Source organism: Dermacentor albipictus, chromosome 3 (genome assembly GCF_038994185.2).
Source record: "Dermacentor albipictus isolate Rhodes 1998 colony chromosome 3, USDA_Dalb.pri_finalv2, whole genome shotgun sequence".
Taxonomy (NCBI): domain Eukaryota; kingdom Metazoa; phylum Arthropoda; class Arachnida; order Ixodida; family Ixodidae; genus Dermacentor; species Dermacentor albipictus.
In genome coordinates, this window is record NC_091823.1 from 23497064 (window position 1) to 23511911 (window position 14848).

Below are 14848 nucleotides of genomic sequence, written 5' to 3' on the forward strand. Positions count from 1 at the left end.
TAAGTGATACAGATTTTTGAAATGTTTCTGTCTCTGTGTTTCAGTGTGTGGGCATGATATAATGATGTGGGTTACTGTGAGCGTTTCGTGACATTTCTCGCATGTTGGTGGACTTTCGTTTCGAAGTAAAAAGTTGTGTGTTAGATGCGTGTGTCCAATTCGAAGTCGGCATAACATTACCTCATAGAATCGTTCTTGGTGAGTGCATGATTTCCACTCGCGAAGCAGGGGTTTAGTTATATGTAACTTGTTATTTACGTATGAGTTCCAGTCTTGCTGCCATTTTGATGCAAGGGCCTTACGAACCGCTCTGATGCTGTCTTTGTATGGAAGTGTTATGTGTGTGATGCTTTTGTGCGCTGCCATGGATGCGCTTCTATCTGCAGCTTCATTCCCTGCTATCCCAACATGGCTTGGGACCCAGCAGAATCGTATGGTTCCTTCGTATTTCTTGTTAAATACTATGTTTAAGATATCGCCAAGCAGGGGCTCAGACGCGGAGTTTAAGTTAAGGGCTCTTAGGGCACTTATACCTCTGTCACACAAGCACGCAAAAACTCTTTTACCTAAGCGGTCCTTTACCGAGTTGAAAGACCTCTAATTAAAAGGAGTTGCGCTGCAGACACACGGCGCGGGCGATCTCCTTTTATCGTTTCCTTCCGAACACGCTATGGAAAGCATGGCGCTAGATTCTGAAACAAAACCAGTTAGAATAAACCAACGTATTTCAATATAGAAATTAGAAACGTACTATAATATGCTTGTTTTAGTGAATTTAGATACAGTTTATTCGAAAAGGTTAAATTAAAGAAGATTTAATAAGGTAGCTTCAAGAGTCTTCGCAGAAGTAGCAAATTTTACATGTTCGTCTAGCAACCTTGGGCCACTGTTTACATCGGAGTCAACATGGAGGTCGAGAATATGGGGGACTGCACGGACACGAAGGAAAAAGTCGAAATAGCATGCATTTTGGCAAGGATTCTTGCTGCAGAGAGCGAAGCAGACGCCGCAAAGGCAGTCAAAGACCGTATTAAGCGGCAGTTGCTACTCAACGGGTGTACATTTTATGCCTTGGCGCTTCCCACGAGAGTCTGCAACCGATCGACGTGGGCTTTCATCCGCCACGAAAAGTGGTTCGAGGAGACTGTGCCTCACCTCGGTGGCCACAACTTCAAGCAGTCGTTTCGAGTGAACCCCTCAACGTTCCGGTTTCTCGTGGAAAGTCTGCGCCATGTGCTCGAAAAACAAGTTACCAACATGCGTGACCCGATCACTGCGGAAAAGCGTGTCGCCATTGGCCTCTACAAATTGTGCTCTTCTGCCGAAGATAGAACTGTGGCAAACCTCTTCGGCGTTGGGCGCTCATCCGTCAACGTCATTTACAGAGAGTTTTGCGCAGCTGTTGTCTCTGTGCTCGAAAGTGACTGGATCAGAATGATTACTGAAGAGGAAATGCCTAGGCACATCCAAGAGTTCGAAGCCGTGTGCGATTTCCCTCAAGCTGTCGGTGCCCTTGATGGCTGCCATTTCCCTATTTCGCCTCCAAAGAAGTACGCCACCGACTACTACAACTACAAGGGTTGGTAAGTGGCCACGATTTAACTTATTTCATGTAAGTGTTCTGTTTGGGCCCATTTTTATAGTAGTAAAAAAAAGTAACTGACTGACCCATATTTTATTGCTAAGTAAAATGTTATTCAATTTTACCAGCAGCTCTTAAGAAAACGCGTAATTTGGTTCGCAGTCTTGCAGTGTTTAGCAGCGACAATTTTAATGCGACGACGAAAAGAGTTCTCCGCAGGACTGCAACTCCTATACGATGTAGAGTACGCTAACAGCGACCGGTTGTGGCATTATGTGAAATAATGTAATCCGAGCTGCACTCACAGCTATTAATAAAAGCAAACTGTAAAATCGCATCACAGTAACTAAAGGCAGTGAACTCAGCAGTGCCATGCTGCACTAACCTTTATTCACTTTGCACTTTGTTTTTTCTTGCAGGCACAGTATTATCCTACTAGCATTGGTCGACCACAAGTATCGATTCAGATACTGCAATGTCGGTGCCCCAGGACGCTGCCACGACGCACATGTGTTTGGTGTTTCACGGCTGTCGAAGATTGTCAACAGTCCCCTTTTCAAAGCACCTGTTGCCGCAGTGGGTACCACAGCAGTCCCACCGATAATATTATGCGATCAAGCATTTCCACTAACCCCAAACCTCATGAAGCCATTTGGACACCGAACTGTCATCAGTGAAGCTGAAAGGAATTTCAACTGTCATTTATCTGGAGCAAGGAGGATAGTTGAAAACGCATTCGGAAGGCTAAAGGCCCGGTTCCGTTTCATTGCGAAAAGAATGGAGTGTTCTGTTGGCAATGCCCGTTTGGCTATACGAGCATGCTGCGTGCTCAATAACATTTGCGAGCACTTCAACGACAGTGTCCACCCACAGTGGTTAAGTGAGGTGCAGCAGTCCAATGCTACATTTCCACAGCCATCACGCAGAACAGAAGCTGAAATTGGAAATGCATCCGCCATCAGGACAGCACTTGTGGAATATTACAAGCGAAGGAACTGAACGCAAGAGTCCCAAGAATCAGCAACAATTGTGGAACACCATGTCAGTTTTTACTAAAAAACTTCAACATTGCATCTACAAGTTTCTCTTGCAACTTGAGCCCCTCTTTACGGAGATCCATTTCCATTTTGTGCGCATCAGCAAACTGCTCTCTCTGCCGTCGCTGCTCCTCAAGCATCCTTTCTTGAAAGTCGCCAGCCGGTTGCCTTCTCTTCCTGCGGGCACATTCGGAACTGCCACTTGCGAGGTTCCTGGATTCAACCTGTTGTACTGGCGACTCGGAAGGTGAACAATCTTCGGCGACGTCTTCACAAGAAGCAGAGCCGGAATCAAGCATGTCGAAGATCAGCTGCGTTTGAAGAAGGGATCCGAAATACATTGACCACATTAGTTGATGTGTGAAGCGGTAAACAATTAGTTCAGGGTTTTTACTTGCAAGAGAGCTGCCTCTCCTTGCGTGTATGTATTCACGTTTTTTTATTTTAGAGTCTGCATTTTTTTTATTCTCCAAACAGCGCACTGCCAAGCTTGCAAAATGAACAGCGCGTGAGCACAAGCAGAAATGAACCACAGTATTAACAAGAGCAGTCCGCTACACTGCAGGGTTGTGCAGATTATGGGCTTGGCAGCACAGCTGATGCTACATTATGTCTTGAAATTTAGTTGACTGTAATAAAGCATATATAGTCTCCACTATGCATTTCTTACTTCTTCGACGGAGGCAGTGCTGCTTGTTGTGCTCTCGCTGCACCCAGCCTCTTCCATTAAAGATGTATCGTGAACAGGCAGGGATCCTAGAAACCTATGGACTTCGGAGAAGAATGGCCAGCTCGGCGGTGATGACCCTGTTGTCATGTGTTTCAGGCAGCTCCTGGATAAGAAAACGAAAGAACTAAAATTTTATATACTCAAAATGTAAAGATATACACAGAGCAAAACGTTTGCCGATAGATACAAACGCGACTTGATGGTACAGAAAGCCTGAGAAGCGAAGGTAACCCTTTTTACTCGAAAAAATTTAAAGTTTCTCATGTTTTCTTGTCTGAGAACAACGCTTGCGCATGGTCCGAGAAAAATGCAAACCGTAGTCACATCTGCAGAAATGAAAACATGCAGACGACTTCCTGCTTCGTATTATATGTTGCCGTGAGAAGGCGTACAATATAATGTGAAATGCGCCTGTCCATAAGTTAAGGTTCCCGTTATCTTGTGACGAACGAAATCATGCTATTGACGACCTGCGCGGGTTGTCATTCTTCGCCGCATGTGAAGGCGAATTTGCGTTTACTCAGACCGACTCGCACTGTAAAGGAATTGCAGAAACAGCCTTTAGCGCGTCGTCGACTTTCGTGTGTGCAGGGCGCAGTTCAGCCCTGCAAAATTCGACGCTAGCTGAAATGAAGGGTCTCTGCCTTAAAACCTTCGTTACTACGGCTCCGTCCGCTAGATTAGGGTTCCGTCGCTGCCTACTACGGAAACAACGTTCGATGCTGAGGTCGCGACACCACAAACGAGAGCTTGCAGCTTGCGACCACAGCCTGAAGCCGCTTCAAGGTAAATTTAGCGCTCACAGCTTACTGCTGTGCTTTGTCTTACCTGTAGGTCTGTCCCAGGTTCTCTATCTTGCTGTGCACTTGCGCCTTTGTGCGAGGTACACCCATGCTCGTCAATGCTTGTGCAATGCCATCGTAAACGCCTCCGTTGTGCTTCTGCGCACGCAGCGAGGGCAGGTTGTCTTCCCATAACTTGATTAACGCCCAGGTGTCTCTCTCCGACCACTGTACCCGCGGTTTTCTTTGGCGTGCCGGAGGCTGTTCGTCGGTACCGCTCGCCGTAGCCATGGTCGCAGAAAATGGCGCGAATTTGCATCGTCTGTTAGCGTCACGTGATATTTTCGAACTGCTTACGAGAGTGCCGTGCAAAAAGTGCAAAACTGCGCCTACTTAAGGTTCAACGAAAGACAAAACCCTTTTTTGTGATGTGTACACTTGAAATAAAAATGCACTTTTGCTTCGTTTCTTTATTGCATGATAATTACTGGTGCCCACTGCGTTGGAGGCTACGCCTTTCCAGCCGTAAAAGAGATCGGTGATCTCCGGTTTCGGAAAAGACCGCTTCTGAAAAAGAGATTAAACTTTGGCGTGTGTCTGCGGATGCAACTCCTTTGTGTGAGATGTCTTTTTCTTCAAATGCCTTTAAAGTGCTCGTGTGACAGGGGTATTAACGAGTCAGTATAGATGATAGCATTCTTCTGCTTGTCGGAAGTAATTTTCTTAACTGCCATCCATATCGCATAAACTTCGGCGGTAAAGACTGAAGAAAAATTATTTATGCGAATGCTATTTTCCCAATTTTTTGTTACGATCCCGACACCTACGTATTCTTGTGTTTTAGAGCCGTCAGTGTAAAATTCTGTGTAATCTTTGTATTTTTCTTGGATAGCTCGGAACTCTTGTATTATATGCTCTTGTGGAATGTCATTTTTATTTATATGTGTTAACGTCCAGTCACACAGCTGTGTAACATTGCACCACGGGGGCAATCTTGCTGGCCTTTCGGCAACCTGCAGGGCTTCGGGAGGAACATCATAGGTCTGACAATATTGTTCGTGTCTTAAGATGAGTGGCCGAATCATGTTTGGTTTATTTGTGTAGTGTATTCGTGATTGGCACTGTGTTACGATGTTGTAGCATATATGTTGTGGTGATGTCCGAATTCTTAGTACATAGCAAAGTGTGAGTTGTGCTCTGCGGTGCTGTAATGAAGGCTCATTAGCGTCAACGTATAAACTTTGTACAGGCGATGTCCTGTAGGCACCGCTCGCCAGTCGTAGGCCAAGATTGTGAACCGGATCAAGTCGCTTAATGTAGGACTGCCTAGCTGCTCCATAAACTACACTACCGTAGTCGAGGATGCTACGTACAAGGGACCGGTATATACGTAATAGACATGTTCGGTCAGATCCCCAGTGCTTACGTGATAAAACCTTAAGGATATTTAGCGCTTTATTTGCTTTAGTTTTAGTTGCGTTAATGTGGGACAGGAAGTTCAGTTTAGTGTCAAATGTTACGCCTAGAAATTTATAGTGTTCTTTGACGGGCAGCGTTGTACCATGTAAAGTGAGACCTGGAGTGCAGTGTAACCCTCGCTTCTGCGAAAAGAGAACTGTAACAGTTTTGTGTGTTGAGAACCGGAAACCATTTTTATCAGCCCATTTTGTAAGATTATTTATTGTTATTTGTAGTTGTCGTTCGCAGGTGGGTAGGTTTGAGGCGCGGCAAGCTATTTGCAAATCGTCGACATATATTGAGTACATAACTGATGGTGGGATGACTTTATTTACAGAGTTCATTTTGACTATGAAGAGCGTCGTGCTGAGAATGCAACCTTGTGGAACGCCATTTTCTTGTGTGAATGTGTGCGAGAGTGTTGTGCCGAGACGTACTTGAAATGTTCGGTTTGACATGAAATCGCATAGACAATTTAGCATTCTTCCGCGAATTCCCATGTCAGCCAGGTCTCTCAAAATTCCGTATCGCCATGTGGTATCATATGCCTTTTCAAAATCAAAGAAAACCGCTAGGCAGTATTGCTTGTGAAGAAATGCGTCACGGATTTCTTGCTCTAGTCGCACGAGATGGTCAGTGGTAGAACAGCCCTTTTTGTATCCGCACTGGTGTTTGTCTATTAGGTTTCTTGTTTCTAGGATGAATGTGAGTCTTATGTTTATGATGCTCTCATAAGATTTGGCTAGGCAACTTGTTAGTGCAATGGGTCTATAGCTGCTAGGGGATGTAGCGGGTTTACCAGGCTTTAGAAAAGGAACTACCACTGCTTTTTTCCAATCTGTGGGCATTACTCCAGACTCCCATATCTTATTGAAAAATTTAAGAAGTGCCCCTACCGATGCTTGGGATAGGTGTGCCAGCATTGTGTAGTGCACACGGTCAGGACCTGTTGCCGTTTTTTTACCAGCAGAGAGAACTCTGTTCAATTCGTGTATTGTGAGGGGTTTATTGTACATTTCAGCTGAAGCCCCAGTGGTAGGCAGCCTCTCTTTCTCAGCAGATTCTTTATATTTTAAAAATGTATTTGAATAGTTTGCTGAGCTGGATATGTTATGAAAGTGTTCACCTAATAAGTTGGCCTGGTCCTGTAGTGTTGTTTGTGTGCTTGGACATGTAAGTAGTGGTATAGTGTATGATGAGTACTCTCCTCTAAATTTCCTCACCTGGTCCCACATTCGTTTCGATGTGACTGTACTATTGATTGACGATATGTATTTTTGCCATGATAATTTTTCTGCATTTCTTCGAATATATCGCGCTTGGGCTTTGGCCTGTTTGAAATTTAGAAGATTGTTATAAGTGGGGTACCTTCGTAGGATTCCCCAGGCCTTATTTTGTTCTTTTTTGGCTTTAGTACATTCGCTTGTCCACCAAGGATTTAGCTTTTTGCGCGCAATACCGGAAGACTGCGGTATCGCCTTTTCTGCCGCTGTGATTATGACTTCAGTAATTTTTTTATTAAGGTCATCAATACTGAGCTCTGGTGAAAAGACATTTTCCAGTTTCGCGTTCTGTATAAATACCTGCCAGTCCGCGAGCTGTAATTTCCATCGGCGTGGTCTAGTTACTAGGGTTTGTGGTGATGATAGGTGTTTGATGAGTGCGGGTAAATGGTCGCTACCATATGATGTGTCGAGAGCTTCCCATTTAAAATCAGTGAAAAGAGAGGGTGAACAAAAAGCTAAATCTAAACAACTAAAAGTGCGGGAAGTCGGTGAGAAATAAGTTGGCGCACCTGAGTTTAAAAGACAGATATCGTTTGACAGAATAAAATCTTCAACGAGTTGCCCTCTTTGGTCAGTTTTGACACTGCCCCAAAGAGTACAGTGAGCGTTAAAATCTCCTACCAAGACAAATGGCTCCGGTAACTGATCTGTTAGATTTTCTAAGTCTTTGATAGTAAAATGTGTGTGGGGTGGAATATATAGTGAGCAAATGGTGATTGTTTTGTAGGATAGAATGGTGACAGCTATGGCCTCTAAAGATGTATTTAATGGGACATTTCGGGTAGGAGTGCCGCCCTGCACGACTATAGCCACTCCACCTGACAACCGGTGGGAACAATCGCGGTCCTTTCGGACAACGGTGAAGCCTTTAAGGAATTGAGTGTGTTTAGGGCCTAAGTTTGTTTCCTGTAGGCAAAATGCGACTGGCGAAAAGTTATTTGTTATGTCTTTTATGTCACCTAAATTCCGAATCAGTCCTCTACAATTCCAATGCACGATAAAAGCCATAGTGGCAGAATTGAAAATGGTAATTTACATATATGTGCTAAGTAACTGTAGGTGACATTTGTTAGTTGGAATATGCTATTGGAAGAACGGTAACCGTTCAGGTTACCGGTCCCTTTGTTCGCGTAGTTATTGTGAGTTTGTCTTTTTTAGTGCGCTCCAGGGAGCGCTGGTGTTTTGGCGTCGATGACGCCGGAGTTTTGGTGTCGACATCCATAACCTTCTCCGAGGCGCTGGATGATCGAGAACCGGGCGCTGAGACGCGCGTCTCAGGCCTGGGAGTTCGATTTAGCCTGGGACCCTGTGGGACCGGGGTCTGCAGGCCCGTCTGTGATGATGATGATGGAGCAGCACTGGCTGCTGCCACCAAGGGGACGGATGGAGTTACTACTGGGCCACTGACTGCGGTCCCTGTAGACTCCTGTGACCACTGCGGTGCTGTCCCCTGCCGCACCGCACTGGCGTAGGTTGTTAGAGGTAGGTGTGCTAGTTTCTTTCTTGCTTCATAAAAGGAAATCTTTTCTTTCACTGTGATTGCAATTATCTCTTTCTCTTTCTTCCAGCAGGGGCAAGATCTTGAATATGCTGGATGCTCTCCTTTGCAGTTTGTACAGTGTGGAGCAGCATTGCAGTTCTCCGACTGATGGTCATTGGCGCTACACTTTGCACATGTTGATTTACCTCTGCATGACTGCGATGCATGGCCGAACCTCTGGCACTTGAAACACCGCCTCGGGTTTGGGATATATGGTCTTACGTTGATCTTCAGATAGCCTGCTTCAAGTGTAGTAGGTACAATACTAGTACCAAAGGTAAGTATAACGTGTTTGGTCGGGATTTGCTCGTTATTTCTTCGGAGAGTTATTCTTTGAACCTTGATTACATTCTGTTCTTGGAAACCTTCCAGGAGTTCTTCATCACTCAGGTTTAAGAAATCTTCTTCTGATATTACGCCCCTGCTTGTGTTAAGCGAACGATGTGCTGAGATTGTGACTTTGATGTCTCCCACACAGGTGAGATCAGCGAGCTTTTCAACTTGATCTTTGGTTTTGAGTTCAAGGAGGAGGTCCCCACTTGACATCTTTGAAGCTTTGTATTGTTTTCCGATTTTTTCTACTAGGCATTTTGCTGTTAGGAATGGGGATAGTTTTCTCATTGGCAGAGATCCTTCACTGTGGATCACATGGTAGCGTGGGAACGTTTCTGCGTTGGTTTTCAAAGTGAAATCGAAGATTGCTTCGGTGCGCCCTCTTTTGTAAGGACGATCTGCAAGGGAGGGGAATGCATTTGCCATGTATTCTTAGAATATTCAGCGGCGATGGTAGCCACCCACCACCGAGCCCAACAAGGGGACGTTACGAGGTTATGAACATACCTGTAGACGTCAGCTATACAACGCCGCTATAACCTAATATATGTACCCAAGGCTGGGTAGATACACACGGTTAACCCTTGCCGCCAGGAAATACGGAAGTAATTAGAAGTGAAGAGAAGACAGGAAAGATGGAAAAGTGGGAGAGAAAGACGAAGATTGGAGAGGAGGACAGGAAAAGGCGACTGCCGATTTCCCCCGGGTGGGTCAGTCCGGGGGTGCCGTCTACGTGAAGCCGAGGCCAAAGGGGTGTGTTGCCGCCGCCGAGGGGCCGTAAAGGTCCAAACACCCGGCATTGGCTCAACCCCCAGGATCCCCTTTTCCCCGGACACGGCTAAGCCGCGCACGGCTACACGCGGGAGAGTCCAACCCTCGTGTGCTCGGGTACGTGGTGTCGCAACACACCAAACGCCTGCTTACGCAGACGCCCCTGCGGGGAGGTCGGGACACGTGTCCACGCTTACGCTATTGCCCTGTCTGGTGGGTTGGCTTTCATCTGTGAGTAGCTCGCAGCCTATGTTTTCCGCAGCTGTGCAGATACTGCGCCCTTTCTTGTCTTCGATTCTACTGCCCCACTGCGGACTCTTCGCATTGAAGTCTCCTGCTATTATTAGGGTGTTTTGCCCTGCAAGCTTCTTCGCTTCCGCAAAAAGTTTAATGAAGTTTCCTTTGTTTTTAGGTGGGCTATATAGATTGATTACGAAAGTGCTCTTCGCTTTCTTTTTCCGTTTTGGAATCACTTCGGTCACTATATGTTCTAGATGTGTGTCTTCTAGTTCCTTATGTGTAATGGTTGTTATTTTGTTGCTTATTAAAGTCGCCGTTCGTCCATTTTCCTGACAAGTATATCCTTTTAGGGTTGGGATGCAATTTGTTTCCTGTAGTAGTATTAAATCTGGTGGATTTCCTCTAGTGTTAATGAACTGTTGCAGGAGCCCTTGCTTGCGCTTGTAGCTCCTGCAGTTCCACTGCCAAATCTCTAGTTGGTTTGGTCCTGCCATGTTGATGTATTGGTGTTGTTATTTGTTCCCTGGGATTCTGATCCAAACCTGCGCTCGTTGTAGAGGCGGTCTCTGGCGTCGTTTACTGTTCTCTGTGTAGTTTGATTCTTTACGTAGTTGCGGAAGCTCTGGTCTTGCAGGGCTATCTTTTGATTTAGCTGCTGCATTTGCTGCTGCATTTGCTGCATGAAAGCTTTGAGGTCTTCAATTGAGGTGTTCCCCTCGCTAGTTTGCGTGCTCTCTATATGTTGCTGCGGCGGTGGTGGCGCCCTAACTGGTGAGAAACCTGCCTTTCTCATCTCTTGCATTTCCTGAATAAGGTCGTCTATTCTTTTCCTGAGCTGCCGGGTTTCTTCGCGGTAGAGCTCAAGTTCCTTTTTAAGATTACTGTTTTCGGCACAAAGCCTCTTCTCGTTTTCTGTCTGCATGCTTGTGTTATTGGTTATGTTGTTGTGCGGAGCAAAAAGCGTTTTGGGAGGGCCGGCTCCCCAGCTCACCTTAACTCCGCCGCTTTTCTTCTGCTGATTTGGCTTCGTCGTGGTCTGCTGGCCCGCGCCGCCCAGAGGTGGGTAGGACTCGTCCCTTTCCCGGCTTCGGCCCTGGCCTTGACTGTGGCTGCGCCCTCGGCTGCGGCTCCTGGATTCACTCCGGTAGTCGGTCCGTCGCTCTTGATCTTCATTCCGGAACCAGCGCGGTCGCCTTGCTCCGCTTCTGCTCCTGCTGCGTCCCCGCCGCTGCTGGCCCTGGGGTCCCCATCGTAGTTCGTTTGTCGACTTTAGGCGTTGTTTGCAGTCCTTTGTGCCCGCCGCGTGGGAGCCCCCACACAGCAGACACTTGGGTGTACATTGATGATGTTCTTCCGGATCTTTCTGGCCGCATTGCTTGCAAGCTCTGATTCCGGGGGTCGGGCAGACGTCCGACCGGTGACCTTGCTGGCAGCAAATATAGCAAACTTGCCGCGTCGGTCTGTATGGATAACACCACATCTCTCCCCCGTAGTACAAAACTTGCTTGGGGAGGATGGGGCCATCAAAGGTGATAACAGCTGTGCTAGATCGGCCTAGCATTCTCGCCGCTAAAATCTTCACCCCTTGCGTGCGTGTTGTTATGTCATCCAACCGGTGCCACCAGTGTTACGAACTTGCACCGCTGCACCACGAATACGGCTTTGTGGTCCCGTAGCGCTCGTCACCCGTTTCGTGACAGAGCGTTGGTAGCGAAGACTCCGAGCCTGGCGTCGATGAGAATAACAAAAGGGACTTTATACATTATATACAGGTTATCATACAGGACATGAACGGGTCGGCACTGGGGCCGAGTGCTCACAACAAACGCGACTGTTCTCGCACGACGACGTCCGGCGAAAACGCGTTACACATCTCACCCCAGTCGGGAGCGACACTCTCTCCCGGTGGGGTCGGCAGATCCTGTTTTCGAGCGGCGTGTCGCTGCTTTTATAATCCCCGAGGCCCATTGTCACTCAAACGGCCCAATACAAAGTCAGCACACGACGGTCGTCCGAGGGGTCCAACCAGCGACCGCGCTGGCCACCCGGTTCAAAGTTCGCGCGCGCGGTGACCTCCAGGCAAGGGAGGTGCGGCGCCGGGCCGTCTGGCACACGCGGACACGTCTAAACACGCTGCTCGCCGAGGCTTCTCCCGCACGACGGCGCAGCATCTTGTCTTGTGAAGGGAGAATTATGGCGCTCGCAGGATAGATTCCGCATCTTGCAGATTCGGAATCCGGGCTTGTGGTAATGGCACAACAGCATCCCCGCCCTCAGATAAGGCGCCGGGAAGACGAGCTGCCTCCACGTGGCTCGGATGCCAGGCGCGCACGTTCGTCAGGCTCGTCCAAGTTCACGTCCAGTGTCGGGACGCCAGGGAACATCACGTGCCCAGGTCCGACTCGCCAGGACAGGAGCTCTGCTCACCACGTCGTCGCCAAGGCACCTTGACCAGCTCCGCTCGGGTCGTTCCTAAGACCTTGCTTCTCGCCACTGGTCCCGCTTGGTCGTTCTGCAGCTTGCAAAACCGACCGGCAAAAGGCAACACCCAACACGAACAAGTGCCCTCTGTCTCCCGTCAAACACCAGACAAGGCCATAATTCAAATCAACCTAACTAAATAGCTATCCCCCTTTTGCTCCCGCTGCAACAGGAGGCAGGTGTACGATCCAGTACACAAGGCTCAAACAATCAGTTTTCAAATCAACAACACACCAAAATAGAAACAATTAATAATCAGCAATAATAATGACAAATAGAATGGTCCCCTTGAAATCGCTTTGGACCGAAACCATACTTCTGAGGAAGCAAATGAGGTCATTCATTTTTCCCGGCGATATTTTCGCGGAATCCGAAGCTGCTTATATTTGCGACCCTGCTTATCCGTGTAGCCGCGGTGCGATAAGCCAGATTCTTTGCCAAATGAAACCCTCTTTTTTTTCACTCCCCGTTTGACGCTCTTCCTCAGATCGGCTAATGAACAGCCTTCCTGTTGCTCGCGAATCAGACTTTCTCTTTCAACTGCAGCCTGCTCCTGCCGGCTGGCGGAAACCGGAGCGAGTGTGGAGCCCGCGTCGCCTAATTGCGGCGTCGAGTCTATATCGCGGCTAGCACTGCACGCGTCACTCCCACTCACTTCCAGGACCCGCTCGTCTAGGCCAGCCTCCGAGCTCTGCCTCTCCCGTGACTGCTCGCCACTCAAGTTACCGTGATCGGTCCGTGTGCCGCACCGCCTTTCGCTCACCGACGCTAAGTCAAGTTCCCTCGACAGCGGGCGCGCTTTGGATCGCGTGGGGGCCATGTACGCCACGTCGGCAAAGAATGATCTGCCCTGATCCCTCAGCAGCTGCTCTGAGCTATTTGAGAAGAGGTAGGAAAATTGCTCCGGGAGGGCGGCTGACACAGCGGCTTCGGTGTTAAGTTTTCCAAACTCTCCTTCAATGATAACCGTTGTGATCGGTAAACAGACACTCTCCTTCTCGGCCACTTGCCGTATCCTAACGCACTCTCCCGTAAAATCACTCGAGGAGACGAAAGACGGGTGAACAACGTCCATAGTTGCTGCAGAGTCCCTCAGTGCTCGGCACTTCTTGCCGTTTACCTTAATTTCCTGCACATAGGGCTCCAATAGACGTATGTTTTTGTGAGTTTCCTGTATCGTTGCAAAAGCAATTCTCTCTGGGCAGCTTGCAGCGATGTGCCCTTGCTTTTTGCAATTGTAGCAGGTTAACGGTTTCCGTTTTTCAAAAGAACGCGTCGTATCGTTTCGCTGTTTCGGACCATTGTCACCATTCTGAGATGCATTCTGTCCTTCCCTTACAGTTTCTTTGGGAAGGGACTCGTCGTCCCGAAACTCGCGACGCGTGATTTCCTTCCGTTCGTCGGGCTTCCCGTAAAACCCATCTCTTCTATCTGCTTTTTCTACACGCACTGCCTTGCTGTGTAAGCTGCGGCGGGTGTAATACTCTTCCGCTAACTCTGCTGCCTTGTTTAGCTTAACCTCCTTTAGCCTATCTTGCAGCCAGAGCCGGACATCCTCATCAATGCAACGGTAGAACTGCTCCAACGCGATGCATTCGACAATTTTGTCGCGGTCGTCGAAAACCTCTTCGCCCTTCAGCCATTCCACCAGGTCGGCTTTTAGACGAAACGCGAAGTCAACATTCGACTCCTTACCCTTTTTTGCATACCGGAACCTCTGCCGGAAAGCTTCGGGCGACAATTTGTACTTCCGCAGTAGCGCTTCCTTCACATCACTGTAGCTCTCAAACGCCTCTTTCGATAAGCAAGTTATTACGTCTGATGCCTCCCCAGGAAGCAACGCTAACAGATTCTGTGCCCAGAGGGATCGCTCAATGCTATTCCGTTCGCACACGTGCTCAAATTTCACGAGGTATTTGGCCATATCCTCTCCGACGACAAAGGGTGGAAGTTGATCGCGTATTCTGGGAACATTAGAAGTGAGACTAGGCGCCGGCGAGTTATTTCGGTTCTCCAACTCTTTCATTTTAAGCTCGTGCTCACGAATCTCTCTCCTTTCCTCCTTTTCCTCCTCGCGACGTTGCTGTTCTCTCCTTTCCTGCTCGCAACGTTCCTTCTCCCTTTCCTCCCTTTCCCGACGTTCATTGATATCCGCCCAGGCCTCTGCGGCTTCCTCAGCCGTTACGTCCCCAGTCCTCATGACCTCAAGGATCGCATTCTTTCTTTTGGTTGAGCCCAACTCAATGCCCAACTCCTCACAAATTTCGAGAAGTTCCTTCACCTTGTACTTCTCCATCGTTCACACTGTCCTCCTGCTGTTTGCCCTTTTTGAATATACCTGCCGAACGCTACTATAATGCTACTAGTAAGACATATGCAAGTATTTCACACACTGCCCTGTTTACCCCCTCAGCATCCCCTGGTTTCCAAAACACTCTTACTAGGCTTGAAACACTCAAGGTTATCACAATGCAACACCAAATCCTTCCCTAAGCTACTATAACCTGTGTCAGAGAAAGTCTGGTGTTTGAGGTAAACTTCAGGCACTCACCGCGCCGAGGTAGCTGATGCCGGTCAATCCCGTAGCTGCCATCCAGTGTTATGACAT

The 14848-nt window shown here is 48.0% G+C and overlaps 2 protein-coding genes and 1 long non-coding RNA gene across 3 annotated transcripts in view; 1 reads left to right on the forward strand and 2 right to left on the reverse strand.

Moving 5' to 3' along the window:
- LOC135903894 (uncharacterized) overlaps positions 1–14848 on the reverse strand; it is a 224876-nt gene that overhangs the window by 97400 nt on the left and 112628 nt on the right. The window lies entirely within an intron of this gene.
- On the forward strand, positions 621–3275 carry LOC135903890 (uncharacterized). Its single transcript, XM_065434337.2, has 2 exons — positions 621–1583; positions 2002–3275. The coding sequence occupies exons 1-2, from the start codon at positions 907–909 to the stop codon at positions 2579–2581; spliced, it is 1257 nt and encodes a 418-aa protein (XP_065290409.1). The 5' UTR covers positions 621–906; the 3' UTR covers positions 2582–3275.
- LOC135903891 (myb/SANT-like DNA-binding domain-containing protein 1) lies at positions 2610–4791 on the reverse strand. Its single transcript, XM_065434338.2, has 3 exons — positions 4178–4791; positions 3290–3452; positions 2610–2930 (listed from the first exon to the last, which is right to left on the reverse strand). The coding sequence occupies exons 1-3, from the start codon at positions 4420–4422 to the stop codon at positions 2625–2627; spliced, it is 714 nt and encodes a 237-aa protein (XP_065290410.1). The 5' UTR covers positions 4423–4791; the 3' UTR covers positions 2610–2624.